The sequence below is a fragment of the Nothoprocta perdicaria genome, unplaced genomic scaffold, assembly GCF_003342845.1.
Source record: "Nothoprocta perdicaria isolate Ctin4 unplaced genomic scaffold, notPer1 scaffold_12, whole genome shotgun sequence".
Classification (NCBI taxonomy): domain Eukaryota; kingdom Metazoa; phylum Chordata; class Aves; order Tinamiformes; family Tinamidae; genus Nothoprocta; species Nothoprocta perdicaria.
The window spans coordinates 3,232,050-3,259,204 of record NW_020454316.1 but is presented as its reverse complement, the minus strand read 5'-3'; the positions used below and the strand labels follow the sequence as shown (position 1 = coordinate 3,259,204).

General features: G+C 54.9%; 2 protein-coding genes across 2 annotated transcripts in view; one reads left to right on the top strand and one right to left on the bottom strand.

The window, feature by feature from the left end:
* Nucleotides 1-2,599: 2,599 nt before the first annotated feature.
* Nucleotides 2,600-7,914, top strand: SLC29A4 (solute carrier family 29 member 4). The gene is made up of 11 exons (XM_026054117.1): nt 2,600-2,644; nt 3,237-3,409; nt 4,014-4,151; nt 4,377-4,490; nt 4,567-4,695; nt 5,192-5,266; nt 5,541-5,806; nt 5,887-6,022; nt 6,328-6,515; nt 6,819-7,059; nt 7,127-7,914. Exons 2-11 carry the CDS (start codon nt 3,247-3,249, stop codon nt 7,267-7,269), a joined length of 1,593 nt encoding a protein of 530 aa, XP_025909902.1. The 5' UTR covers nt 2,600-2,644; nt 3,237-3,246; the 3' UTR covers nt 7,270-7,914.
* Nucleotides 7,915-10,025: 2,111 nt separating this feature from the next.
* The window catches only part of TNRC18 (trinucleotide repeat containing 18), a 51,724-nt gene continuing 34,594 nt past the window's right edge, over nt 10,026-27,155 (bottom strand). Inside the window, exons 16-28 of the mRNA XM_026053988.1 lie at nt 21,953-22,192; nt 19,066-19,508; nt 18,070-18,234; nt 17,082-17,223; nt 16,516-16,633; nt 16,174-16,249; nt 15,713-15,821; nt 14,526-14,642; nt 14,098-14,262; nt 12,275-13,569; nt 11,586-11,822; nt 11,278-11,352; nt 10,026-11,116 (exon numbers count right to left, since the gene is read on the bottom strand). Of these exons, the coding sequence (XP_025909773.1) occupies nt 10,910-11,116; nt 11,278-11,352; nt 11,586-11,822; nt 12,275-13,569; nt 14,098-14,262; nt 14,526-14,642; nt 15,713-15,821; nt 16,174-16,249; nt 16,516-16,633; nt 17,082-17,223; nt 18,070-18,234; nt 19,066-19,508; nt 21,953-22,192 (3,389 nt within the window). The 3' untranslated portion in view covers nt 10,026-10,909. The remainder of the gene's footprint in view (nt 11,117-11,277; nt 11,353-11,585; nt 11,823-12,274; nt 13,570-14,097; nt 14,263-14,525; nt 14,643-15,712; nt 15,822-16,173; nt 16,250-16,515; nt 16,634-17,081; nt 17,224-18,069; nt 18,235-19,065; nt 19,509-21,952; nt 22,193-27,155) is intronic.

Genomic DNA, 27,155 nt, shown 5'->3' with positions numbered 1-27,155 from the left:
AAAAACACCCTCGTCGTCCCCATGGGCACCCTGGGCTCCCTCAGCTCTCCCCTCTTGTGGGAAGCTGCCCTGTCCTGGCACGGGGACCCTGCGATACCCATCGTCCTGGTCACCCTCTGTGGCTTCAGGAGGGGGAAATCCCTGCTTGCACTAATATGTTGAGCTTTGCACGTGCTCAGCCATGAGGGGAGCTGATAAACCAGGGCCGCCGGCTCCCTTGGTCCTTAAGGTCACATCTACAAGTGAGGCGGCTTGCCCACTCCGAGCCAAATTGGGTTGATATCATTTAAGGAGGAAAGATGGAAATTTCCGCCTGTCTCCTTTGCTCTCTCCCCTCGGCTGTGCTTGCCGGAGCTGCTGGCCCGGCTCTGCTCCCGCGCGGAGGCTCCCGAGGCGCTCCTGCCTGTCTGGAATTCCCTGGGGCGCGGGAGGCAGCGGCACATCCCGCCGGGCCGCGACGGCAGCTACTGCCCATGCGGAGCCGGTAACTCAGCCCCGCTCCTGGTGCTCGCGGGGAGCCCCAACTCATCCCCTCCCTGCTGCTTTTCACCCCCACATCCATCCTCCCTTCGCTCCAGGGAATTCCAGGGTACCTGGGAAGCTCAGCAAACGCTTCAGGCCTCTCACAAGGTCCCCTTGGTCCCTCATTTGCACCTGTTTGTCACTGTTGGGGACAGCTCGTGCTGGTCCCGTTGGCTCCCTTGGTACCAGAGCATCCTGTACGGACCAGAACGCTCCCGGCTCCCTGCAACTGGAGTAAAGCCAAGGTAGGAAATGCAATTACGTGGGGTGTCCTCCCTAAGCCAGGGCAGCTCAGGGCGATGAGGTTTAGCTGAGCCTCTCTTGGTGCCTATGGATGGTACCCATGGATGGTACCTATGGGCTGCACCTATGGATGGTGAAGGAGCGGGAGGGCGAAGGGGGCTGCGGGAGGCGGCGGGCGGGAGGAGGAGGAGGAGCGGAGGGAGGAGGCAGGAGGGATGCGGGGGGAGGAGGGATGCGGGGGGGTCTCTCCGCCTCTGCCGCGTCCCGGGCGGCTCCCGCGGGGCCGGCTCCGCGCGTGACGGCGGCGCTGAGCGCGGAGCGGAGGTGGGAGCCGCGCGGGGTGGGGGCTGCGCGGCCGGGACCCCCCCTCACACCCCCCCCGCCTTTGTTGTGCGCCGCGGACAAAGGAGCGGAGCCGCCGGCCCCGCCGCCCCGGGGAGGGGGCGACAGCGCAGGGTCCCCCCGAGCTACGGGCACCGTCACCCCGGGATCCGTCCCCGCTCTCCCCCCACCCCCGATCTCCCCGGGATCGGGTGCCCCCCCCAGCCGCCTGCCTTCCTTCCCGAAAGTGTCTTCCCCTTCCATGTTTGGGAGGCTCTGGGTCCATTCGCTTTTTCAGTCGCAAGTTCTGTGTTTGTGGCTGCTGCTGCCGCCGGAATGCGGGTGTCTCCTGCGGGCTGGGGGCCACGGGGGGGGTCTCAGGGCCCTCCCGCCGCCAAGGGACGATCCCCCGGGTCGGCTCCGGGTCCCCCGGGTCGGCTCCGGATCCCCCGGGTCGCGGCTGCAAAGCCCCATCCCCAGGCGCGATGGAGGAGCCCGCTCAGCTCCGGCCGCTTCCTCCATCGGATGCGGAGGGAAAAGGCTCCGGGAGCAGCTCCCGGCTCCCTCGGCTGCCGCTCTCGGTGCGAAGTTTGGGCCCCGCTAAATACGGAGCTGCGATAAGAGGCTTGTTCCCAGGCAGGGTGTCCGTGGCCAAGCCCTGCGGTGCTTCCCGCGCGGCTCTGCAGCTCCAGCAGCATCAGGTGCCCAGCTGCTCCCGGCCTGGCCGCAGGGAGCTCCTGGCCGGATTCGGGGCCCTTGGGCACCGCGGGCTCCGGTGCAGCCCTTGGTGCAGGATTCGCACTGCTCCGCAGGTGCAGCGAGTCCCTGCAATAAATCAATATATTCCGGGATGTATAGATAGGAGAGGAAACACAAAAAGCAGAACGGGGCTGTGCGGGGTTGGCTGCGCTCGGGACTCAACGGGCAGCTGCGTTTGCAGCCCGAGCACCGGCTTTTCCCCAGCTACGTGCCCTGGAGCCAGGGAAGCTCCGCAGAAACCTTCCCGCTCCCGCAAGCGCCGCGGCTCGCGGGGAGGGAAGACAAGCGGCTTTAATTGATTTTTTCCTCCCTTGGCGGCCTGGACCCGCTGGCTTGCAGCGGGTTTTATTCCCGGCCAGATGGGTGGTCCCCGGCCCAGCTGGCGGCGGCGGCAGCCTGGCATCTAGCGCCTGGCGCCGGTAGTACAGGGGGGCCTGGGGCCGGGCAGCCCCCAAGGAGGGTCTGCGTTTGGGGCGCTGCTGGCAGGGCCTCTTCGCACTGCTGGGTGTTCTGGGAGCTTTTATGGGAGGGGAAGCAGGAACATGTCCCCCACACCCCCCTTCTGCATCCTTGCTAGGAGCTCAGCCTCCCAGTGCCATCAGCTGAGAAAAGAGCACAGAAACAGGGTGAAGGTGACGTGACGCGAGCTGAGGATGCAGCGAGGAAGGACCCTTTGAGGCAGCCGGCTCGTCCCCTTCAGCCCCCCTCTCTGAGCGGTTTTCACCCACTGATTTATCTAATGGCTTTGGGAAATGGTGCCAGCATTTGGCATCAACAGCCTCCCGCAATGAGGAGCTCGGTGGGTTAACACCGCTGCCTCGGGCTCGCGCCACCCTGCTTGGCCTTGCACCCCAGCAGCGCTCCAGCTGCAGCCTGAAACCTCCGCTCTTGCTCCAAGCGGGATGCTCGCAGCATTGGCCTCCTGTCCTGTGCCTGTAAATGTTGTTCTTCCTCCTCCTCTCGTCTCAGGGCTTGGGTGCCACTTTGTCCTGGCACGAGGTGTGAAGCTCAGCCTGTCAGGGCCCCCTCTCTTCTCAGCTTTGCTCCCCTGGAGGGGAGGATATTGGGGAAAGGAAATGCTGGTGTGTGCGTGGCCTGTGCGGGACACCAGTGGGATGGAGGAGGAGGAAGGAGAGGAGCTGCTTTTATGCCAACCTGAAGAGCTGGAGGTTGTTGATTGCACCCCAAAGCCATGTGCAGCATGGGGACATGGCTGGGTGACCAGGGTGTTGATGGGGAGAAGCCCCAAGCCACCCCGGCCGGGTCCTTTGCAGCACCCTCTAAATAACAACCCTGCAGGGCGGGCTGCAAAGAGACCCCGTCACCTGCGTGGGGACCCCCAGAGATGTCACCCACCAGTGCCCTGATGGGCATCACCGCTGCCTCGGCAGGTCCAGCGCCATGGGCTCGGTGGGAGCAGAGCGCTTCAAGGGTGCCAGCCCTGTGGGGACACCTGAGGGCAACGTGGTGATGAGCTTCAGCTTCGACAGCTACCAGCTGGAGGAGGAAGAGCTGCAGGGGAAAGGGAGCCAGGCCAAGGGCGTCCTCACCTTCATGGAGCCGGGTAAGGGCTCGGGGCACCCATGGGGGTGACGAGGGCTCGGAGGAACCCAGTGTCCACTCACCACCCCATGGTTGGGATGGGAGATGGCTGATGGGTGGGAGATGCCCAGAGGAGGGTCCAAGGACAGGGCTGTCCTGCTGGGCCCCACGGGACCCACCTAGGAGGACAACAGGCCCTGAGCTACCTGGTGCTGGTTTTCACTTCCCAGCAGTGCGTGAACTTCGTGGGCTGCTTTTAATAGCCACAAATGGACTGAAACACCATAAAATTGTCTAATGGCCCAATTCGTGCCTATTTTAGCCCGCACCACATCCTGCAGCAGCAGGTCCTGATGTTTATCAGCAAATTGCGGGTTTGGTGGCTTGTCCCTCCAGCCTGGGCTTGGCTTGTGCCCCTAGCACCTCCTGTCCTGCAACTTTGTCCTTTTCCAGTGGGACAGGGACTGGCCGTCACTTCACGCTGGGCTCTTGGTGCCTCTGCGTGGTCTTCAGCACCTCCTGCATGCCAGGTTCAGCTGTTAGGGATATTATCTACCTCCTCTGAGCTAGGAGATGATGATGATGATGGAACATGCAGCACCTGCTCCCTCTGCTTCCCCTTCCAGGGGTGGTTGCTGAGGACCCCGAGCCCCAGGACCGCTACCACGGCATTTACTTCGCCATGCTGCTGGCCGGCGTGGGGTTTCTCCTGCCCTACAACAGCTTTATCACCGATGTGGACTATCTGCATCACAAATACCCAGGTGGGTCTTGTCCGCACCCTCAGCGGGTCCTGGGCCTGTGTCCCATGTGCCATGACAATGAGGGGGGACATGGATGGGGGTCCTGGAAAAGGATGAGGGGCTCCCTGGGGAAGTGGGTGGGCAATTTGGGATGAGTTCTTCATGTGGAGCTGTCCTGGTGATAGAAAGTCCCCTACGTGTGGGGACTGCCGGGTGGCCGTGCCAGCGCCCTGCTCTCCTCCGCAGGGACCTCCATCGTCTTCGACATGAGCCTCACCTACATCCTGGTGGCCTTGGTGGCCGTGCTGCTCAACAACGCGCTGGTGGAGCTGCTGAGCCTGCACACGCGCATCGCCGTGGGTGAGTGGGTGGCCCCGCGCGCCCGTGGTGGCCGCCGCCGTCCCCTGCAGCGGCCGCCTCCGTGTCCCCGCCGCAGGCTACGTCCTGGCCCTGGGGCCCCTGCTCTTCGTCAGCATCTGCGACGTCTGGCTGGAGCTCTTCTCCCACCGGCAAGCGTACGCCATCAACCTCATCGCCGTGGGCGTGGTGGCCTTCGGCTGCACAGGTATGGTGGGGCCGACGGGGGACAAGGACAGCCCTTCCGATAAGGATGGGAAAACGGCCCCATCCCAAAGGTCTATAGGATAAATTGTTGGTTGCCCATCCTGCCACCTGGTCCCCAAGCCCCAGAGCTGCTGTCTGTCCTCAACATCAATGCAGGGAGGCAAAGAGGATGAGGCCTAAGCCAACAGCTTCTCGGCATGGGACCATTCGTTTTGGGCTCTTCTGCTTCTGGTGCTGCGTCCATGAGGGTTGAGAGGTCCTTTTGGTTCTTGGGGCATGAGACCCGTTCATTCCTCCTCTTCCTCTGGCCCTGCAAGGTGTCTGGGCCACAGTGTTCCCCATGAACATCACCCAGGGTGGCTCTGTGCCCTCTGAGCTGCCCTGGCTCCATCGTGCACCACTAAATCGCCCCAGGGCGCCCGTCTCGGGGGCAGGGACGGTGTCACCTGGGGCAATAATCCTCCTCTTCCTCCTCTTGGCACGCGTCTCTCCTGAAGTGCAGCAATCCAGCTTCTACGGCTACACCGGGCTGCTGCCCAAGCGCTACACGCAGGGGGTGATGACAGGCGAGAGTGAGTACCGCGCGTCCCCCCGCGCGTCCTCGGGGGGCATCACGGGCTGGGGGCGCCACCAACAGCCCCAGGGACTCGGTTAGGGGTTAACGGGGCTGGAGGTGGGTGAAGGAGAGCCCATCCCTGCAGTCTTCATGCTGCCCACCCTGGGGTCCATGCCTCCATCCCAGCCGCTCTGGGGCCCTGCTCAGCATCACGTCCCTGCTCTCGGATGGGTTGTCATGTTCTCTGGGAAGTTGTTCCTTGGGATGTCCCACTCCGGTTGTCCCGCCAGGCACCGCTGGCGTCATCATCTCCCTCAGCCGGATCTTCACCAAGCTCCTGCTGTCGGATGAGAAGGAGAACACGGTCATCTTCTTCTTCATTTCCATCGGCATGGAGCTGACGTGCTTCATCCTGCACCTGCTGGTCAAGCGCACCCGCTTCGTCCGCTACTACACCAGCGGCTCCCACAAGGGCCTCCCCGAGGCCAAGGGGAGCAGGGAATGTGGGACCGGCTACCGCGTTCACCACGACGTCACTGCGGACGACGTGCGATTTGTAAGTGATGGTCCTGGGCCGTGTCCTGGCCTTGAACCTGCCCTGGTGGCACAGCTCCGTGTCCCTCTTCCTCGCTGCAGGAGAACAGGACGCGAGGGCAGCCGGTGTCCCCCACGGGCAGCCTGGCCCACGAAGCAGAACTGGCCGGCGGTGGGACCTACATGCGCTTTGATGTCCCTCGGCCCAAAATCAAGAGGAGCTGGCCCAGTTTCAGAGGTAGGGCCTGAGCTTGCAGGGTAACCCCTTGTGCCATGCAGGTGAGGGACATGGGCTGTTTTAGGGGGCAGAACGAGCTGTCTCCTACCCAGGATTGTGGGGAACAGGTGTCCATTTCTCTCTGTGCCCAAGAATTTGGGAAAAAATTCTTCCTGAGGAGCTATTCCCCAACATGTCAAGGTGTGGCACCTGCCATCTCACGGGATAGTCATCTTGGCTTTGATTTCTGGGCTAAGAGGCTCAAGGAAGGTCAAGAGCCCAGCTTTAGCCTTGCTGAGCTGACCTGCTCTACCCTCTCCCCCCAGCCATGCTGCTCCACCGCTACGTGGTCTCCAGGGTTATCTGGGCCTACATGCTCTCCATTGCTATGACCTACTTCATCACACTGTGCCTCTTCCCCGGGCTGGAGTCAGAGATCCACAACTGCACGCTGGGGGAATGGCTCCCCATCCTCATCATGGCCATCTTCAACCTTTCGGATTTCGTTGGCAAGGTAGGAGGTCCTCCTTGACAGGGTGATGCTGAGACGACCTCGCACCTTGTCTAGGTGAGAGGAGATGATTCCTTGCATCCCTTTTTTGCTCTTCTCTGTCCCTCTTCTTGGTTTGCCTTTACCAAGGGTCATCTTCAACTCTTGGATGATCTAACCAGTCTCAGGCTGTTCTTGGGGATGCTCTTGTCTCCTTCAGCTCGTTTCGTCTTTGTGACCATCAGTTTGGGTCCCTTTCCATCCCCCCTCCTCCAGCCAGCCTCTGCTTTGCTTTTCACCCAGGGGTTTCTCCCCTCTCTGATTCAGATCCTGGCTGCCCTACCTTACGACTGGCGAGGGACCCACCTCCTCATCTACTCCTGCCTCCGCGTGGTCTTCATCCCCCTCTTCATCATGTGCGTGTACCCCAACAGCCAACCCACCTTCGGCCACCCCGCGTGGCCCTGCATCTTCTCCCTCCTCATGGGCATCACCAACGGCTACTTCGGCAGCGTTCCCATGATCCTGGCCGCTGGAAAAGTGAGCCCGGAGCAGCGGGAGCTGGCAGGTAGGAGCGCATGGTCCTGGTGGGATTGGCTGGAGCAAGCGGCAGGGTCCTGATGTCCCTTGTGCAGGTAACACCATGACCGTGTCCTACATGACGGGGCTGACGCTGGGCTCCGCCGTGGCCTACTTCGCCTACAGCCTCACCAGCGCATCCCACAGCAGCTGCTTCCACACGGAGACCCTCAACGGCTCCTTCACGGCAGGGTACTGAGCCGGGCACCGGAGCGGGAACCACCATCATCCCGGCCCATCCCTACCCCATGGGGGTGTCCGGACCACCGGGGCTCAGCCGGAGCTGAGAGGGTAGGAGAGAATGGGGGGCCTGATGAGGAAGAGGAGGAGCAAGCAGTGCAGGAAATGCTCCTCCACGCTTTGGACGGGCTGGGCAGGTGGAGCTTGGAGTTGTTTGATGGTGCTGCAGGTTTCATTGAAATCTTAACCCTTCCCCAATACTCAGCTGCCCAAAGATATGTGCAAAAGCCCGAGGTCCCCCCCGTTGGCTGGAAAAAAGTATTTTCTTTTTAGTTTTTGTCTGTTTTTTTTCTCCTCCGGGTGCGAGCTGCAGGTGGTGGTGCGAGCAAGCCCCGGACAGACCCTCCCTTCCCAAAGGGCTGCTCGGGCCGTGGCCTCCCACGCCCCTCCAAGCTGGAGCCACCAACTGGAGTGTTTCTCCAGCCAGGACCACGGGCTGTTCCCGCACCCACTGGGGACCTCTTTCCTTGGTGCCCTCCTCGAGGGCTGTGGCCTCCATTTCTGCGGGCACCCTGAGCTGCTCTGAGTGCAAATGCATTCTACGGCCAGGCATGAGCTAGGATGGAGGATGAAGTCAGTTCCCTTCCTCATCCTCTTCAGAAGGTGCTGCCCCCCCCCCTTAAACCTGTCTCCTCTCTGCAGGTCCTTGTGACCAGGTGGAGCCATGAAAAAAGAGGAGGGGGAAAAAAAAAAAAAAAAACCCAACAACAACCAAAAAAAACCCCACAGGAGCAGGAAGAGGGGGCGTGTTGGTGAATAAATGTTACTTTCCTTTTTTTTGGTTCCCCTTTTTTCCCCTTTCCAAGGCAGCAGGTTGCAGACCTGGCTCCTCTCAGAGCACAGCTGGGGCTGGGACATGTTTGAGCACCAGGCCAAGGGCAAGGAGGCTCTGCCTCCCTTGGCTCCCACCCCACATGTAGCCCCAAGGGGAGACCCCCCCACCCCCCCAAAAAAAGGTCCCTGTGATGGGAAACCCCCCCTCCCCCTTGCCCTAATGGTGACTGTGGTTGCTAGCTGAGCTCTGCTGCACTCATCACATCTACTGCCCCTTCTCAGGCAGGGTCCTGGGGTGTCCTGGTTGCTGATGGAGGCACCTTGTGCGGGGCTGAGGTACAGGGGAGGGATGAGCCTGGGGGGACAGGGCCGGGGCCACCACCGTGTCAGGTGGTGGTAACGGGTCCTCCCGTGGTAACGGGTAGCAGGGAGCTGTCACACAGGGGCATGTCACACAGAAGGGATCACGGGTGTCCCGCTGCAGCGCTGGGACCAAGCGGGAGAGGATCCAGCTCCCTGGAGCCTGCCTGGAGCTTCGGCCGTGCCGAGGAGCAGGGGACACCCACAAAACGTTCCTTCCTCCCCAAGCCTGTCCCCAGCGGCAGGCACGTCCCCAAGCCCTGGGAGCAGCCACAGGGATCCCAGTTGTGATGATCCCAAGATCCCATCTGCTCCCGGCACCTTCCTTCTCCCACGGAGATCCCCCTGACCCTGGCTGCAGCCGGTGCCATCCCTGTCCCCAGGGAGAGACCAGGAGGGGCTGGGGGAAGCAAAGCAGGACGAACACCCAGAGCCAGGAAGGGGGAGCCAAAGAATGAGCCTGCGCCGGGGTTCTTTTTTTTTTTCAATTATTTCTTTTTTTTTTATGAAAAAAAGATCACACGAAGTTCTCCAACAAACAGAATGCCAAAAAAACTGTTTTAAACAAAACATAAAACAAAACAGAAAAAAAAAAAAAAAAGCGACAAAAAAACCTGGCTCTCCTTTCCTCTCGATTGTCTGAAATATCCTTGTGTTCCATAGAAGGCAGTGGGTTTTAAGTGCTTTCTATTTAACATTAGCATAAAATCTCTCTCTCGCGCGCTCTCTCTCTCTCGTTCTTTTAAAATATCCTCACACAATTTGCTTCTAGAAGTACAGTACACTTTGAGCGTGGGGGGGTGTGCCTGTTCCCAGATCATTTACAATCACAATCCAACAGGAAATAAAAAATAATATTCTAAACGTCAGACTGTGTTCATTGCTGTCGCTGTCTTTTTTCCTTTTTTTTTCTTTTTTATAATTTCATAATTTTTTTCACAGTTTTAAAAAGTTTATATTTATATATATATATTTATATTTATATTTATAATTAAAAAGGTGAATCCATTTAAAGACTTATAATACAGGAGGGCTAAAGAGTCTTTTGGTACATTAAAACTGTACAGTTTAGAGCCGCCACGTGGGGAGGCGCCCGTGGCGGGGGTAGAGATGGGGCGAGTTCAGCACCATGTGGTTCTTCTAAAGAGAGGGGGGGTCCTTTGTAGGGGTGTCCCGGGCTTCCCGGCGGTCCTGGCACGGGGGGTGTCCAGCTCCAGGGCCCGGGAGCGGCTCCGTGGTGCCCGGAGCTCCTCGCCAAGCTCCTGGGTGGTGGGTAAGTGCAAGGGTGGTGGTGGGGTCCCCTCGGTGCTGGCTGCGCCGCTCCGGGGCTGCTGCTCCAGCCATGGGGAAGCAGCGGGTCCGGCGGGATCCAGAGGGAGGAGATGGGCTCGGATGCCTGGAGTCGGGACATGGAGCAGGCTGAGCAGCTCCCAGTGCCCATCCCGGGACACGGTAGGGCTCCGTCTGTGGGAATGCGGCTCCGGGCATGGCCGAGGCTCCGTGGGCTTCATCCTCTGGACGGGTGACGGGCAAGGGCTGCCCCTGCTTCAGCTCCGTGGATCCACGCGGGCAAAGCACAGGGGAAGGTGGAATCTCTTCTATCCCGGTGGCCTGTGGTCTCCTCTGCTTCAAGCCTCAGGAAGCAGCTCTTCCCAGGTGCTGCATGCTCCAAAGAGTTCCTTGTCCACCAAGTGTCCCCCCCCTCAGCGTGTGCTTGTGAGGGGGAGGCTCCCCCAGGGACACCAAGGGAAGGAGAAGGAGGATTCAGCCCTTCTGCTCCAGGCAGCGGGAATGCTGCCTCCCTTTCCCCCCAGCCCGGAGAAGCTCTCCTGCTGTCTCCGTGCTCTGCTCCTTTGTGCTCCATACGTGCTGGGGGGCTGCCAGGGAAGGGGCCCTGTGAAAAGGCGCTGAGAGGATCACGACGAGGCGCTGAGAGAGACTCACTGCTTTCTCTTCCACCCTGTCCTTCCTAAAGGATCATGCGAAACTGAGCAGGAAAGGGAATATATGGACGGAGAAGGGCGGATGCAGAAGGCCGGCGCGTGGCCTTCCACACACAGGCAGCTTCTGGGGAAACGATGGGGGCAAATGACACAAAAGGGACCCCCTCCTGCTGGCGAGGGGTCCGCTGGTGAAATGATCGTGAGACCCATGTGCTTTCCAGGACCAAAAAGGAGGAAGGGAGAAGTTGGCCGAGTGTCACCTTAAAGTCACTTCCAGAAGAGCCTTAGGCTTCAGGCATCACCACCACCCAAGGGCATCTTCCCCAAGTCCTGTAACTGCTTCCCCAAAGCCTTTCTCCAGCCCTCTCCCTCCTCCTCCTCCTCGCTGTCTCTCGCGCTCTCCTGTCTGTAGTGTGACTCAGAAGTCATGAGCATTGAAAGAAACAATCATGTCGTCTGAACAGGCACGTCCTCAGGTTTGTCCCGTCCTTTCCCAGGGGGTGGCACGTGTCCCCTGGGCAGTCAGCAGATGACAGGGACCCCGTCGGTGTTGAAGATCATGCCCGTAGTGGGCTCGTAGGTTCCTGCAAGGTAGTAGAGGTCCTCACTGTCTTGGTATTTCTTGGTCTTTAGCATCTGCTCGTACTGATCCAGACCAACAACAAGACACTTGTGTGAGATGGTCTGGACATCGTTTTCATCCACATGAGAGGACTGGTAGAGGGCTCGCTGCGTGACAGGAGTGGGAACAGGGAGGGAGAGAGAGAGAGAGAGAGGGAACAGTTAGTAGATCACTTGGTGTTTAAAGCATCATCTTCAACGTGCAGGGAAAGCATCCACTGCAACCCCCCTTTACGCAGTCCCCTGCAGCCCTTCCCAGCCCCACCAACCTCCATGAAGTCCTTCCTCTGGTTGGATGCCTGCAACGCTGTGGACAGACTCCTGCCGGATTTCTGATCCCAGCGCTGTGTCCAAGAGAAAAAGGGGGAGAAAAATGCAAAAGAAGGTGAATGAGTTGTTTTTCCAGCAACCTTCTGCCCACCACATGTACTTTCAGACATTCCCATCATGAACAGGGGGACCACCCTGTCTTAGGCATCAGTTATGAGTGGGGCCACGGGTATTTTGCCTCATCTTTTGAACAAAAAAATGCGGACGAGGAACTTTGCAGGGCTCTCCGCAAAGCAGACTGGCCTACCTTGCCTTCATTGAGTTTCTTGCCAGGGTTGGTTTCTTCTGGGTGATAAAACCACTTGACCCGGACCACCATGTTGTTCCCCCAGGACTCCCACATGCTCTGGATGCGGCCAATGTAGGGCAGGTTGGGGCGGCCCGCTGAGAGGAAGACGGCGCAGTCGCCAATGCGGATAATCTCCTTGCCCCGGACGATGGCCTTGTAGAAGAGCTTCCTGGCCTTCCCTTTCATTCCTCGTCTCTGCCAAGGGAGGAACATGCAGGTGAGATGCCAGGGATTGCTCACGTCTCCCCAGCCATCGCTGCTCACCCTGTTTTCATCCTGCTCTTTGCTGTCACCAAAGCCAGACGCGGCCTGGCACTGCCTGCAGCCACTGGGACATGTCGGCATGGCCTTGGTGCCACACACCATTTCCCAGAGAACTGGGAGATGGGAGCAGGTGTTGGCCTTCAACCAGGACACCAGCAGGACATTTCCATGGAATAAGTAGGTAGAAGGGCAGACCATCAACAACCCCCCTTCAAACTGAAGATATCCCCACAGCCAGGCTGGGAACACACCAAGCCAACAGAGCTTTGCCACTCCAGAAGGGAAAGACCCCTTTGGACAGCCTCAGAAACCCAGGGTAAGAGGCAACACTAGAGACCCCCAGCGCTGAAGCCCCACTAACCGGTGGCAGAGGTGACCATTACCTGCGTGGGCTTCCCAAACCACTTCCAGAGCTGCCGTGCAGGGAGGAAGGCAGCAATCTTGGGCCGGTTCTCCACAGAGGGCAGGCGCTGGCGCTTGGCCAGCTCCTTGGTGGTGGGCAGGTGGATGCCCTCCCGCTTCTTGGGCCTGCTCTTGTTGCCGCTCGGCTGCGGCGCCGGCTGCGGCGGCGCCGGCTGCGGCGGCTGCTTCTGGCTCTGCGCGTGGGAGGAGGCCCGGGCTTTGCCCGCCTGCTTGGGCTGCTTGGCAGGGAGGCTCGGCTGCACGGAGGAGCTCGGCTGGGCCTCTGCTACCTCATCATCGGAGCTGCACGAGGAGTCTTCGTCCGTGGTGGAGGAGGAAGAGGAGCTGGAGCTGGATGAAGAGGAAGTCGATGAGGCAGATGAAGAGGAGGAGGAGGAGGACGAGGAAGAGCTGCTGCTGGAAGAGGAAGAGGAGGAGGAGTTGGAAGAAGAGAGAGGGGTGGATGCTCTCGAGCTGGCTGAGCTGCTGTCCTGGGCCTCCCCCTGGTTCTTCTCGGCCTCCTCTTCGCCCTCTGACTCCGAGCTGCTGTCACTGCTATTGCTCTCCGACTCCTCCACAGCTGCTGGAGCTGCTGTCTTGTCCTCCTGGTCCTTGGAGGCGGTCAGGCTTTCACCTGAGCCCTCAAACTTCCCTGAAAAGTTGGCAGGACAAGGGTCTCCCTCAGCTCCCTTGCCTCGGGAAGACTTCTGCTTGCCCTCGGCACCCATGGCAGGGGAATAGCCCAGCCCCAAGAGGCTCTTACTGTCCCGGCGACTCGCCAGGTTTGAGTCCTCCAGCATCCTCATGGCCTCCTTCATCTTCTTGGTTTTCGGAGACATCACGCCCTCGTGGTCCAGTTTGATGAGGATTTCGCTGTCATGCTTCCTCTGAGCCTTGGCCATGGTGCCAAACTCCTGTGTCTCTTCTGTGGCCCGTCCCTTCTTGGACTTGGCTTTTGCTGCTGAGGTGTCACCAGAGCCAAAGGCGGCCAGTGTCCCTGGGAGGTCGCTGTAGGGCTCTGCGCTCAGGACGCTGCCGAACACAGCAGGCTGGTAGGCGGGCTGTGGAGGGCTGTGCAGCTTGGTGGAGATCTTCATTTTGCTGCCCTTCAACCGCTTCTCCTCTGTGGGGGCAGGAGAGCCTCCAGCTGGCAGCGACTGGGACTTTCGGGACCCTTTCACACTTGGTTTGCCCAGGCAGGGTGGCTTCTCCGGGGCTGAAGAGGCACCAGGCGGAGAATCAACCTGATCTTTCTCTTCCGGCAAGGTGGCCTCTTCTGCAGAGGGGAACAAACACATAGGCATGATGGTGTCTACCCAAATGAGTACTGTTACCTCAGACACAGCCCAACACGGACACTGACTGCTCTCTGGTCAAGGGTGGCTTGTTCATGACTTCTTTAGATCTCCCTGAAGAGATAAGTCCTGACTACTCACTGAATGAGCTTAATAAGGAGCCTGGTCGAGCCTGGTGTGATGCCAACACCCATGAGTGGCTGACCAGCAACGTCCAAGGGTGCTGCTTTGACCACACAGGAACCTAACTGCACATATCTTGCATCCTTGGCCCTGCCGATGGTCTCTGAGATGCTCTGAAAGACAGGAGGAAGCTCTCCAAGCCAGCCTCCTGCAAACTGTAGCTGCTGCAGACAGGTCTCACGCTGGGGTGCTCTGCTGAGACCAAGCAGAGCATCCATTTCCCTTCTGAACTTGACCTAAGCAGCTGTCCTAAGCCAGGAAGAGCACAGGGGAACAGCACAAGGGCTCTCACTGTTTCAGTGACTACAGCAGCAGTAACTACTTACCAGCTTTGGCCTTGACACTTGGCTTTCTCCCACGCCCTTTGCCTTTCGACACGGTCTCCTCCGACCCTAGCGCTGCTCCCTCTTTTCCTTCTCCAGTATCCTTGCTGGATTTGCGGCTACGGCGCTTGGTGCTGGGCACCAAGAGGGCTGGGGAGGGCTCAGCACCTGCAACAGGTCAAGGAGTTGGTCAAAGGCAATCAAACAACACATAAAACACAGAGAAAACATAGGGAACATACCCCTGTCAGCACTATAATAGGGATCGGGCCTTTTTCTTGATAAGTTATGTCTCATCCCAACTTTCCACACCTACAACTGATTGTGCAAACTTTGTGTATTAGCCCCAAAATCTCACAGCCTGGTGGCCCCAGATTCCCTAAGTTTGGCAGCAGCTCGTGTCATGCAAAAAGCTGAGCAATGGGACTCACACTGGATCTTGTAGTCAGGTGGCAGAAGCCGAATGTGAGACAGCGGGATGCGTCCTGTGTCCCCATCATCAAACTCTACCGTGATGAGATCACCATCTTCCTCCAGATCCAGGGTTCCTATGAGTTTGGAGAACAAAAGAAAAGCGCTAAGAATAAATATGAGATCACAAACCACTCATCAGGGAAGGGCTGAAATGGGAGGAAGACAGAATGGCAGATCCATTTATTGGTAGCAGATCCAAATCAGATTATGCTGCTCAGCTGCAGTGCGAAATCTGCTCCATCACAGCCAGGCACTGACAGGGACAGTGGAATGGCAGAACAGACCAGCTTCTGCTGCTGGCGCTCCCAGGATTCAAGCCAAAGATGGGATCCAGTCCTGCACAAGCTCTGAAGTATCCTGTACCCACTATTCCTGCACATCTGTGCAGGCAGAGAGCAGAAGGCTCCCTACACAATGAAAAATTCCTGGTAATGCTAACATCATCCACTAAGTGCAATTTTTTCCTGTCAGGGTTTAACAACTGCTTCAGTTTGACTTTCCATCTCCTCTCTCTATTTCCATCTATACTTGCAGAGATTCACTTTATTTTTTTTTTGATCTGCGCTTTGTAACTACTCTCACAGAATCACAATCTCCTCTTTTTCATTTTCTCTGCAAGAGCAATAAGCCGTGTTCCCTCCCTATCTCGCCGCATCAACACCTCTTGTCTACACACTGCAAATAACAATTCCCTCATAAACATGCACAGTGTGACTGAGTGCCCAAAGGCGAGGCCAGTCGCAGCAGCAGAGTCCAGGGCTCTTCACTGGCTTCTTAACACGGTCAGACCAGGAAGCATCAGGAGCTGGAGTGCCAGAGGCAGCTGTGAGCGTGCAGATGATTTTAAAGCCTCCCCCACCTCAGAAATCACGGTCCCTAGACTGGAGTCAACCCCAACCTTTTGGAGTGTTGAATTTGCTAATCCTCTTCTTGCAAGAGCACAGCTCTTGGACCACAGGATGTTACTACACCAGCATCCTCACACTGTTGAGCACAGCCGGAGAAAAATGGGATGGGATGGGATCCCTGTGACACTCACAGCAGACCTCACAGCTGCCCCACATAAACCTGGGGCTCCTCAGGGCACACAGGTTTGAGACGTCCCTGCTTCACAGTGCAGGGCAGCTGGGGATGGAGAGTTTACCTCGGACAACCGTCCCCGGGTAGAGGCAGCGGTACTGCTGGCTCCAGTAGGCTGCAATCCTCGTGCCCTCGGGCAGGAATCGCACAGAAGGAGGCTTCACATCAATGATCTGCTCGGGGCAAGAGGGAGGCAATTACTGGTGTTCTCGGCACCAGCACAGCCCATCCCACCACGCTCGGCATGCAGCAATGCACTTCTGGAGAAGGCTAAGGACAGTCTTCCAGCTGGGAAACAGCCTCTTGCCTTCCCAAAGGGCAGCATGAAGGATTATTCCCACTGGCACACAAGCCTGCAGCTCCAGCAGGGAAGCGAGTGCATGGGGCAGCCACTAGCACCTAGGGGAGCTCTGCCCAGACCAGTCACACGCTGGGAACCCCCCACTGCCCCAAGCAAGGGGACTTCCCTTTAGCCTCCTCCCTCCACCTTAAAACAGGGCCCAGGCACTTCTTGGCCTCACATACCGCTTCCTGCAAGAGCTGCTCCAGACAGTAGATGTGGGGACGGTTTCCCCTCTCGCCCTCCACCACTACACGGTATCTGAAACACAAAGCTTGGTCAGACAGAGCACGCAGAGCTTGTCACCCTGCTCAGCTAACATCTCCCTCTGAGCCCCGTCGCCAGGTTAGCTGAGAACAAGTAATGAGGGATAATTGGATTTTCCTCAGCACTGGCAAACTAAAGCAAACTCTGTTTCCCTTTGTGCCAGACTCTGTCTCTTTCCACAGCCCCAAAACCTCCCCTGGAATCAGCTACACCCTGCTCACCAGAAGAGCCCAGGCAGATACGGGAGCTCTTTAACTTACATGTCAGGTGAATGCACTGTCTTGACGTGACCAGCATAGAGCAGCTTGTCATCCATGGGGATGAGGACACGCAGGCCATCCTTCAGCTCATCCTTGTCAATTATGCAGGAGCGGGGAGCTGTGAGGTGTTGGAGCAAGATGGAGATTAGAGAGCTTCGTACGTGAGAAAGCAATAGTAAGGAGAGAGGGATAACTGATGGTCCCAGCAACTCCTGCCCCTACAAAAGGGCCAGCAAGTCCTTTGCAAAAAGGGCTGTGTCTCTTTGGAGAGCTCCTGGAAGGACAAAGAGCCCCCTTTTCAGTGATAATAATACACTGGTTAATGGAAACAGGGCAGCTCAGAGACTGGACTTTAGATATCAAAACACAGCTGGTTACTCTAATGAGGTTTATACTGGGCAAGCCAAACGATTGGAATGGTGGGACCTTCACCTCACAGACTTGTGCTCTTGTCAAACACCACCAGAAAAACAGACAGAAAACCCCAGGTTTCTCTGAGCAACCTAGGGAACCTCTCCTGGCCCCGCCACGTGCACTGTTAGCCCTCTTCTCCCTCCTTTCCTCACCTGGTGTGGGTGGCCGCTCCACCAGCATGCTCAGTGGGATGTTCTCATCCTCCGAGAAGCTGCTGTCTTGGTTGGGTTCGAAGTCCTCCTCAGCCGCCATGCTCTCCATGAGCTTGCTCACCGCTCCTCCTTTCCCTCGGTTCTGCAGGAGAGCAAGCAGTTTGTCAGCGGGATGCCAAGAAGCAACAGCTTGACCCCAGCTCACCTGCCTCCAGCAGCAAATAACTTGAGGACGTTGAGGCAAACTCATTTTCGTCCCCAGCCATGGTAATCACTGCAGAGTTAAGCGGGCGTAGCCCAAATTGCCTTTGGGATCCAAAAAGACCTGCAGTTTTTTGGGCTTCTTCCCAAGCATTACTGACAGCTGAGCAACAGCCCTTTCACATAACCCAGCTGCATCTGCCTCCTGGACCTTACGAGAGATGCCAAGGGGAGCCGTAGCACTGCTCTGCATTCACCTCCTCTTTATCTTTACAAAACCGGTAGCAAACACTGCCTGTATTTCCTCTAGAAGTCCTGCATAACAGCAATGCATGGACAATAACCACTGTACTCAGAAATCACACAAAAACGTTTGCAGTCATGTGTTTTCTGAGAGAAGACAGGCCACAGTAACAGAGGAGAAACCAGCAGTGCCCTGGTATGGATCAGAGTACTCAGTGGTGAAAAGAACATCTCTGTCATCATCATCTCCTCCCTCTCTGCTGTCCTTGAAAGCTTCCTCTGCCTCTGGAATGGTCTTAGAGAAAATGCTGTCTCATTTATTTGGAGAACGAAGTCAGGCTAACAGCATATGGGACACGTATGTACCTGCTGTTAGCCTTCCTTGACTATAGGCTTCTCAAACCAGTGTTTTGCCTCTAAAGCACATAGCTAGCTTTACTTATGCATGTATTTTCCCCCCTGCCTCACGTTGTAATAGGCCATGAAAAGAACAGGACTCTACTGGCCCAGTCCAGCTGGTCTTCACCTAGAACAAGCCCCTCACCTCTTTCTTCACCTCCTTGGTTTTCACCTTGGCTTTGCTCTTCTTGGTAGAGCCAAGGGCACTTGCCAGGCTGACTCGGACGTCAGATGGGGAGCTAGGGATGCCAGGGGGTGACATGGAGGAGGAGGAGGAGCAGCAGGGTGCTTCTTTACCCTTCTTCCGCTGCTAGGAGGGAAAAAAAAGATCTCCCATGAGTAAAGAAACAGGATTAAGAAAGATCACGGTCCCAGGAGAGGTGAAACATGCAGCAAAGCAGAGTGCATACAGGCAGGATATGACATTAAGCCAGGTGCTGTATCACACCTTGTCTCTCCCAGCGCTGCACTCAGGCATCACACAGTCCATCAAGAGCTCTTCATTACCCCAAGAGAGCAACTCCTGTCCATCAAGCTTTCCCTCAAGAAGCTCCAAGAAGATCCCAGCTGACCTCACATCCCTGCTTGTCTAACTCTCTCCACCACCAATGCTCCCCATAACTCCATCAGGAACTACAGGGAGCCAACCTTTCAGTGAAGCTGAAGAACCAGCAATGAGGGAGAGACTCTGGCCACCACCAGCCCAGCAGGGTTCCCTTGCAAGACCACATAAAAAGATAGACAGTTTTTAAGGCTGGCATACAGAGTCACAGCTCAGCAAAGCTACAAGGCTGAACCTGGAGAGTGAGAAAGAGTTTTCCAGAGGTTTAAAGGCAGGATTTCCACTTTGGGCAATCCAGGTAGGGTGAATTTGGAACACAGAGGGTGCCACAACAACCTGCCCTACTCAAATACAAGAGGTTTCTAATCCCCACGAGTCAGATCCAAGCCTGAAAGCTCCTCTAGGGGGGTACATGGGGCTGCTGGTGGTGGTGAGAACAAGCGACATCCAAATAGCATCGAGGTAATGGTTGAGACCAGCTCAGCTCTCCTCTTCCCTAGTGGAGTTCATAGCCATCCCTTCACCCTGAACTTCCAAGAGCCATGTTGTTCCATATCACCCCACTAATATGGACCTCACCTTGCTTATATCCTTCCTCTCCTTGCCCTTGCTGCCCTCCTTTTTGGGGCTCATGGGTGCCCCCTTCCCACAGCGCCCAGGCTTGGAGACCGGAGTGGAGCTGGTAGGTGCCGCAGGGGTCAGCATGGCCGAGGACATGGTGGCATCGTGGAGGAAAATCCGCTCGCTCCGGCGCCGGTTCCACAGGTCGTCGTCACTGGCCTCCAGTCCAAACTCAAAGCTCAAGTCCTTAGGGGACTTGAATTTCTTCAGCTTGCGGCCTTTCTCAGCCCCAAGCTTGGCCTTGTCGGTGCTCCCGGATGCGGAGTCGAGGCTGCTCGGGGTCTGGCTCGGGGGGATGCTGCTCGAGTCCAGAGGCCCCTTCTTCCCCCGCAGCAGCCCTGAGGGCGATTTCTTCCTGATCTTGATCTCGCTCTCTGAGTCCGTGTACTCGAACTCCGTCCCTAAACACAAAGAATTTAATCGTCAGTCAAGGCCTCTGTTGGGCTACATCCAGCTGAAGCTTTTGGGGTTTTGTGGGAGAGGTCGTGTCTGCTCCATGACACTCCTGGTGTCCCCTTCCCATCCCCACATCCCTCGGCTCTGCATTCCCACCCTCCAACCGCAAAAGATAAGGCTTTTCCCAAAAATACGTCCCTCCTGCCCCAATCCAAAGCCCATCCACTCAGGCAATGTGGTTCACAGTGCTCCCTGCCTCCACTTTCTCCCTTCTGCCACCCCAAAACACTGCAGGGAAGCTCACAAGATAAAGCTGGTCTAATATCCCCCCCTCCACAAAGATGGGTTCCTCAGTTGAAGCAAAACACACACCGCACAGGCAGAGCCTTCCTCCCCTCTTGTGTGCAGTCCTCTCCTGCCTCTCCTGCCTCACCTGTGTCTCGGGAAAATGATCTTAATGAATTAAGTAAACCCAGATTCAAGTAGATTTTTTTTTCCATTGGTCAGCGGACAGCAAAGAGCTTTTTATTGGCTCAAGTAATTGCTTTAAAGTCACGAAAGAAATGATCATTTGTGGCAGATGGAAATCCCCTCGCATTCACCTCCACTCAGCATCAGCTGCCTGAAAACCGGTGGCCATGCCAAGGTGCTCACCACCTCCAAGGTGCTTCCCCCTCCCCAGAACCCACGGTTTCCAGGGAAAGCAGGGAAACTGAGGCACGGAGGCTATTCCTAGCGCTCCCAGCCCTAGCTACTGGGCAACAGCAAGGCCAGGAGACAAAGGTTTGGCTCAAGGTGCATGGGGATTGTGTTTTCATAGTTGGAAAGGAACTTGTCCAAGGTCAAGCAGTAAGTGTGGGTCAAAGCAAGGAACCGAGCCCAGATTTTCTCAGTCTGTTTGCTTCCCAAGGCTTTGCAGTGTGGCAGAGCACCTCTGAAGAGGTGGGAAACATCACCAGAACCTGGAGAGGTTTTGGAGAGGTTCTCCCTCTGCCCACTCTCCAACACGTGCGTGGGACTTCACACTCCAGGGAGTGTGGACTCCACACTCCAGGGAGCATGGGACTTCATGCAGGGGAAGCGACAGGAGGAGTCCCCAGCTGCAGGTGCCCACAAGTCTGGCCTATTTGCCAAAATGAGCAATAGCTACAGGCTGTCAGGGACCTTTCCCAAGCCCAACACTGCTGTGATAACTGCTTGCAGGAGACCCTTGAGAAATGAACAGAGAGCTGTCACATGGGTGAATATAAACGTGCAAGGCACAGACATAGAGAGAAAAGCATCTTCTCTCAGTCTTTCTTTCCAAAACCCCATCTGCAGAAACCTGCACTCGTTTTCCACCCAAATCTCTTCCCCTGAGATAGCCCCAGCAGGAACAGGAAAAGAGCAGGCCTGTAAAAATCAAAGCTGGCAACATTCAAGATGAAAACCCCATTGAAAATTACAACACGATTTCTCCTTTCTCGCTCTGCCACATGAGGTAATTTCTAGATGCTTCCAGTTTCAAAGAGGGCAGGTTACGAGATGAAGCAATGATAAATTCTTAACAAAGGCTGTTGGAACAAGTTGGCAATGCCTAATATAGCAAGGAAACAGTGCTAAAACAAGCCTGGCTCCCTGGGAGGACCTCATTTTCTATTCTGAAGCATGCTATAAATTCTATTATCGCTTAATAAATATTAATAGGGAATTTATAAATGGAGGCCATATGGATCTGTCTGACTTGGTATCATATCACCCAGGGCACTTGTGCAGCGACACATGGGGAGGGAAAAAAAGTGAAATTCCTGTTGGTTGTTACGCTGCAAAGCTGAGAACGAAAGTGGTGGAGATGCAGTCTGGCACGGCAAGCACATGAGCCAAGGAGGAACTGCTGGTGTGAGGGTCCCTTGCTGGACTCCGTGGGAATGCCACGGGGCAGGTGGGTGGAAGGGGGGGGTTTCCTCCTGCTCAGGGTGTCTCTGCTTCTCTTGGGTGTCCAAGAGCAGATGGAAGGGGGTTTTCCTCCTGTTTGGGTGCTTCTGCTTCTCTTGGGTGTCTGAGCTCAGCTGCACTCAGTACGTGCCTCCTTCCCCAAGGGCCTGCAGTGCTTCCCTGCCTGCAGCTCTCTGTCCAAGGGGACACCACATCCCATCATGTGCCTCTGCACTGCATGCAGGACATGGGAATGGTTTGCCAGCTAGGAGAAAAGAGGAAACTTTGAGGAAGCTCAAGGGGCAACTGTCCCTAGGGAAGCCATGGCTGCAGCTGCTAAACATGCCCTGGCTGTGACAGGATGAGCTCCCGCTTTCTTGCTTGCAATTCCCTCCCTTACCATCAGGACCAAGCGGCTAAATAGGAAAGAACGGGAAGGACGGTGTCTGGGCAGCGATCTGTTTTCTTGTAGGAAGGAAGATCCCGCTGGACCTTCCACCTTGCTGGTGGTGCCAACACCGACCATGCAACTCACCCATCAGGCTCTGCCGCTCCTCCTTCTTCTTCGCCTTCTGCTTGGCCTCCAGCTGGACGATGGAGAGCGGCGGGGGGACGATGGGGCTGGGCATGGCGCTGGCGGCAAACCTCGCTAGCAGGCCCAGGCCGCTCTCATCGAGGGCGGGCGACGAAGGCCTGTCGGTGCCGTCCGTGCCATAACCCTCTGCCTCCTCCTCTTCCTCTTCGTCCTCCTCTTCGTCCTCCTCCGAGCTGGAATCTAGCACGCAGAAAAGAGGGAGCCCATTACAAACGTCACGGGGCTGCGGCCACATTTCCACCCCGAGCCGCTTGCTCTCCTGCTGCTCTGTGCTCACCCAAGCAGCACGAGCCACGTTACGAGACGTTGGCCATGGCCACCCAAACCTTTGGGAGACCCTTTTAGCTGGGGTCATCCTGCCTACTACCCCCCTGGCAGGGCACAGCACCACAGGGGAGGCAACGAGGACCCATCCAAGGCAAGGGAGGGAAGTGCAGGGTGTTGGCAGAGCTTTGCAAACACAGCCAGACGCCCGCTTTCCCGAGGTTTTTCAGGAGGAATTAAAAGCTTAAACGCCTTTGCAAATCCCAGCCTTGGAGCTGTGGGGTTCCCCTCCCACCCACCACCGCTTCCTGCGTAATGAAATCCAAGGGTGTCATCCAAACCGGAGATGGGCACGGAAGGGGAATGCCGGAGACCGGCCTGTGCCAAGGCGGGAGGCAAGGAGGACACAGAGAGGAGAAGGGACAGGAGGCAAAAATGCAAGGAGAGGGGAGAAAAAATAGCAACTGAAAGCGATGGATTTGGAATGGAAAAGGGGGGAGAAAAACAGATCTGTGGATGCAGAGACACAAAGGGAGAAGAATGACGTTTGCTAAGACAGGCAGGTAGCTCTGGAGCTGGCAACAAGGAGGAGCATCTAAAAACCCTGCCTCAAAACTCTCCAGGCCTCTCAGCTCCCTCTCTACAGCTCACGCATGGAAAAACCCAGCTCAGGAAAAGCTGGACGAGCTGCTCACAGCCCAAAGGCTCATTGGGGCAAGGAGGAGCAGCCTCATGTGCAGAGAGCAGCGGTTGGGATTTTCCTTTAGGGTGTGTGGAGAGCAGGAATCAAGGGGTGGGATGCTCCAAAGGGGGCATCTCTCCCTTCCCAAGGGTCTGTCATCAGCTCAGAGGCCGCTAACATCGCGTCCAGTTAGCACTGGTGAGTGGGAAGCGTAACACACACATGCATAGACCACACACATATGAACACATATACACAGGTACACACACACATATATACACACATATACGTAACTATTTAACTGCAAAAAGGGGGGCTGCAAAACATACTTCATTTCTCTCGAAATTGAGGGCTTAAGCAGGATCATGATGGATACCGGGACATTTCCACCGCTAGCAGGAGCTCTCCCTGCCCGAGCCGGAAAGCCGGCCAAATGAGAAAGGAGATCCCTTCAAAATGAGCTGGAATGAACACGAAAATCCTTTTCGTTTCGCTTGGGCCCTCTGGGATAGATAAAAAATGTTCTCAACAGTTGGTTGTTCAAAAAAAATCCACACTAACACAAGCGTTGTATTTCCTCTTTGGATTATTTTTCCATGACATTAGAAATATGAGGAATACCCGAACCTGGTGTTATCATCCTTGGATTTTACCAACTGAAGGAATAGCTTTTTTTTTTTTTTTTTTTTTTTAAACAAGGAGAGCTCATCTCCATAACATACATCAAACAACCACAATAAAATACTGCTTTTTTTTACTGAATAAATATCCCATCCTCATTTCAGTTGCTCTAATTCCTCATGACATAAGAATAGCAATAAACCTACAGTCCTTCAGTAAATACCACCTATCTGAGTCCTCTTCACTTCTTGCATAAAAACACATGCCCAACAAAAATCCCCAGGATGAAATCAGGACCAGACTCTTTCCTCCAACGGACAGCAAAGAAAAAGGGATAAAACTGCTACTTCCCCACCACGTTTTCCCCGAATTTATGCATATTTAGATGAACTTTTCCAAGACACTGAAACTATCTGCCTGACCAGCAGCAAAACCAAGTGTGCTTGGTGCTAACAGGGCACCAACGCAGGCATCAAACTGGACGGTAGCCCAACTAAAATGGCTCTTTTTTTCCTCAAAAGTGGCATGTCCCAATTTTGGCCGTATTTTGGCACAACAGTGACAGTGCCCATGTCTCTGCACGGCAGTTTTGCAGCTGCCCATGTGAGTTTTGCCCGTGCCAGAGCACAAGCGTAGCAAACAGCTCCGCTATCCCAAATGCACAAAGGCAAAGCGGATTTAAAACCGCCGATGGAAGCAGCTATTCCTCACACTACGGAAAATACACGTGACGATAACGCTCCTGGCAGTCATCCCAACCTCCTCCAGATACACGGTGTCCCGTTCTGGAAAGACGCCTGAACATTGTCTCTTGTCAGCGTTTTTACCAAAACGCTTAGAATTTTATCTGCGTGAGACTCGATTTCCAGCCTGAAAACCACCTTTTCTCCACGCTCGCAGATGTCCCCAGCGCAGCCGGCCTCCTCCGCCTCTCGCTTTACCCACAAGACGTGTCCCTGCTCCTCGTGCTCCTCATTTTCCACGGGACAAAACCTACCACGTTAAACGCTCCGAACACACCCGGGGTTCGTCTCCGAACCCACGCGCTTCCAAACTCAATCCCCCAATTTAAGTTTATGGCGGAAAATAAACCGTTCTGCTGATCCACAGCCACTCGCGTGGCTTCTCGGGGAGACCCACGGTAGCTCTATTTAATCCGGAGCAGGAGATTTATGTCTTCTGGGCGCAGATTTAAAACAAAGCACGCACAGATGCTTCACTTTGAAGCCTCAATTCTTTTTTTCGCCTGTAAAGGTGATTTTTGGTTAACAAGGGACTGAAAAACACCGAAAAAATATTATTTTTCTTCAACTGTAGTTATATAAATGCTGAGCAAGGGCAAAAAGAAAAATATTTAAAGTCAAAAACCTCTAACTGATATTTTTAAGAGCATCTATATGTGTGTATATACCCACACATGCAATCACACATGTACATACAACTCTATAACCAAAAAAAACCCCTCATGCTTAAATACTACTGATACCAGATAAACTGGAGCTAATGGGGATTTTATTAAGAAAATATTTATCTGCATTCAATTCAGAATAACCAAAAAAAATGAATTACAGACACTAAACTTCCTCTTTGCTTTTCACAACTAAGTTGCCACGGGTTTTACTGTAGGAGAGCAGTAAATGAAGAAGGTTCGTTAATGATGAAGCAATTTGGGGTTTCAGAGACTGATGTAGCACGATGGATTGCGGAAGGTGTGGAGAGGGAAGGCTTGGGGAGGGCGGGGAGGAAAGACACACACTTAAAAGATTCATTTCACATTATAAAAAAACAGCATGATTTTCTCATAACAGCAAGCAGGCCTACAGCATACAAAGCAGGCTAAGTACAGGCAGACTTTAGACAGCTAGTGGGTCCTTGACATCTGATTTCTTTGGTCTGTCCAAATTCTGCAGGTTCTCTCTTTTCAATTTTTCCAATGTCAGATTGTACCTTTTTTGTCAAACACCCAATTCTCATCATTTCAAGTTTATTTATTTTTTCCCCCTCCATATGTGCTGTGCTGCTGACTCCAGAAGTCCTTTTGCCATTAAAAATTCAAGTGTTTTGCAAGAACTAAAGAGGATTCCCCATGCAGGGAAACAGTTACTTTTCACAGGTTTTACTTGGGAATAAATCATCCTCTAAGTCAGTGAAAGCTGGTGTTAATTTTTTAAGGAAAAAAAATAGTACAGAGGGGAAGGAAATGCGGTTCTCCAGGCTCAGAAAATTCATGGTCGCCGTATCTTGATGGCTTTCAAAGCCCCAGTGAGTTCTGGCCCACAAAAGCAGCCTTCTCTCCAAGCTCACTGGGGTGAAACACCACGAGCTCTGCTCATTACCAGCCTGGTCTGCAGGAGCTCCTATGGCTTCCATCTCAAAGCAGATGGAAACGGGTCTTCCTGCAACCAGCGCTGTGTGTGATATAGAGATTGGTGTGATTACCACCCAGCTAATTACCCCGATGCCAAAGCAGGCTGCATGGAGGCCCAGGAGCCTCTGAGGAACCCTTCCCTTGGCTGGGATAAAGGTTTCTCCAAAGGCGTGCAAGCAATAAAGCATTTCTGGAGTCCTCAAGCACGCACACAAACATATCCTCCGTGTGGGATTCTTCACGGACAGAGGAAAACCCCAAAGCGGACAAGCAATCATCTTCAAAATCAATATAACCGAGAGAATGCAAAGAGCTACGTGTCATTATTCATGGAGGTAACATCGAAACGTCGGAGGCTGACAGATGACATAAAGAAAAGCGGTTTTGCCTACCTACATAACAATGGTCAAGGTTCGGGTTCATGGCTAGAGACCCTCGCTGAGAAGTGTCTGCCCTACCATCAGCCAACCACTTTGCTTCTTTAGTGCAGCGTGAGAGCAAATGCAAGAGACCGACACAGACATTCAAAGCGTCATGGATAGGGGCAAGGGTGAAAGGGTTGGTCAAGCAGCTGCAAGGAGAAAGCGAGCACTTCTAGAAAAGCTGAGGTTATTAATCGGTTTAGTAGCAGGGAAAGCCATTAGAAACCCTATTACCCAAATATCCCTTCAAGTAATGCTTCTGAGAGAGAACAAAAAGAAAAAAAAAAAAGAAAAAAAAAAGGAAAAAAAAATCATTTGCAGAAAAAACAAAGCTGTAATCGATAATCCCTCCCCACCTCCCTCTCCTTACCCACCTCTCCCACCCCAGGAGGGTTTGAGTCTTTGGTTTCCCCACCACTAAATGATATCCCGGAGGAATTTACAAAGCATTGCCCCATTTTGCTCCAGATTCCCCGTTCTCCTCCCATGTCCCCTCCTCTCCCAAGTCCTCACCCCATAAAATTGTGATTTTTTTTTTTTTTTTTAATTTTAAAGCAGACAGATTACTTGTAAAATCAGCCAGAGCCAATTGCAGACAAGTTACCTATCTGCTTACCTGGAGTGAAACCAAAAAAACAAACCCCCCAAAACCCTCAAGAACTTGGAAACTAGAAGGGATTGATATCCTCAAAATTTCCAACAGCAGCAAAGGGAAAAAAAAAAAAAAAAGGCAAAAACAAAGAAAAAATGCAGAAAGAAGCAGGGAAGGGAAAAGATGTCAAGTCG

Excerpts from the sequence above, each read along its gene's own strand:
- SLC29A4 (XM_026054117.1), top strand. The coding sequence starts at position 3,247 with ATGGGCTCGGTGGGAGCAGAGCGCTTCAAGGGTGCCAGCCCTGTGGGG. Across the intron at positions 4,152-4,376 it reads TCTGCATCACAAATACCCAG|GGACCTCCATCGTCTTCGAC; the intron begins GTGGGTCTTGTC and ends TCTCCTCCGCAG. Across the intron at positions 6,516-6,818 it reads TTTCGGATTTCGTTGGCAAG|ATCCTGGCTGCCCTACCTTA; the intron begins GTAGGAGGTCCT and ends TCTCTGATTCAG.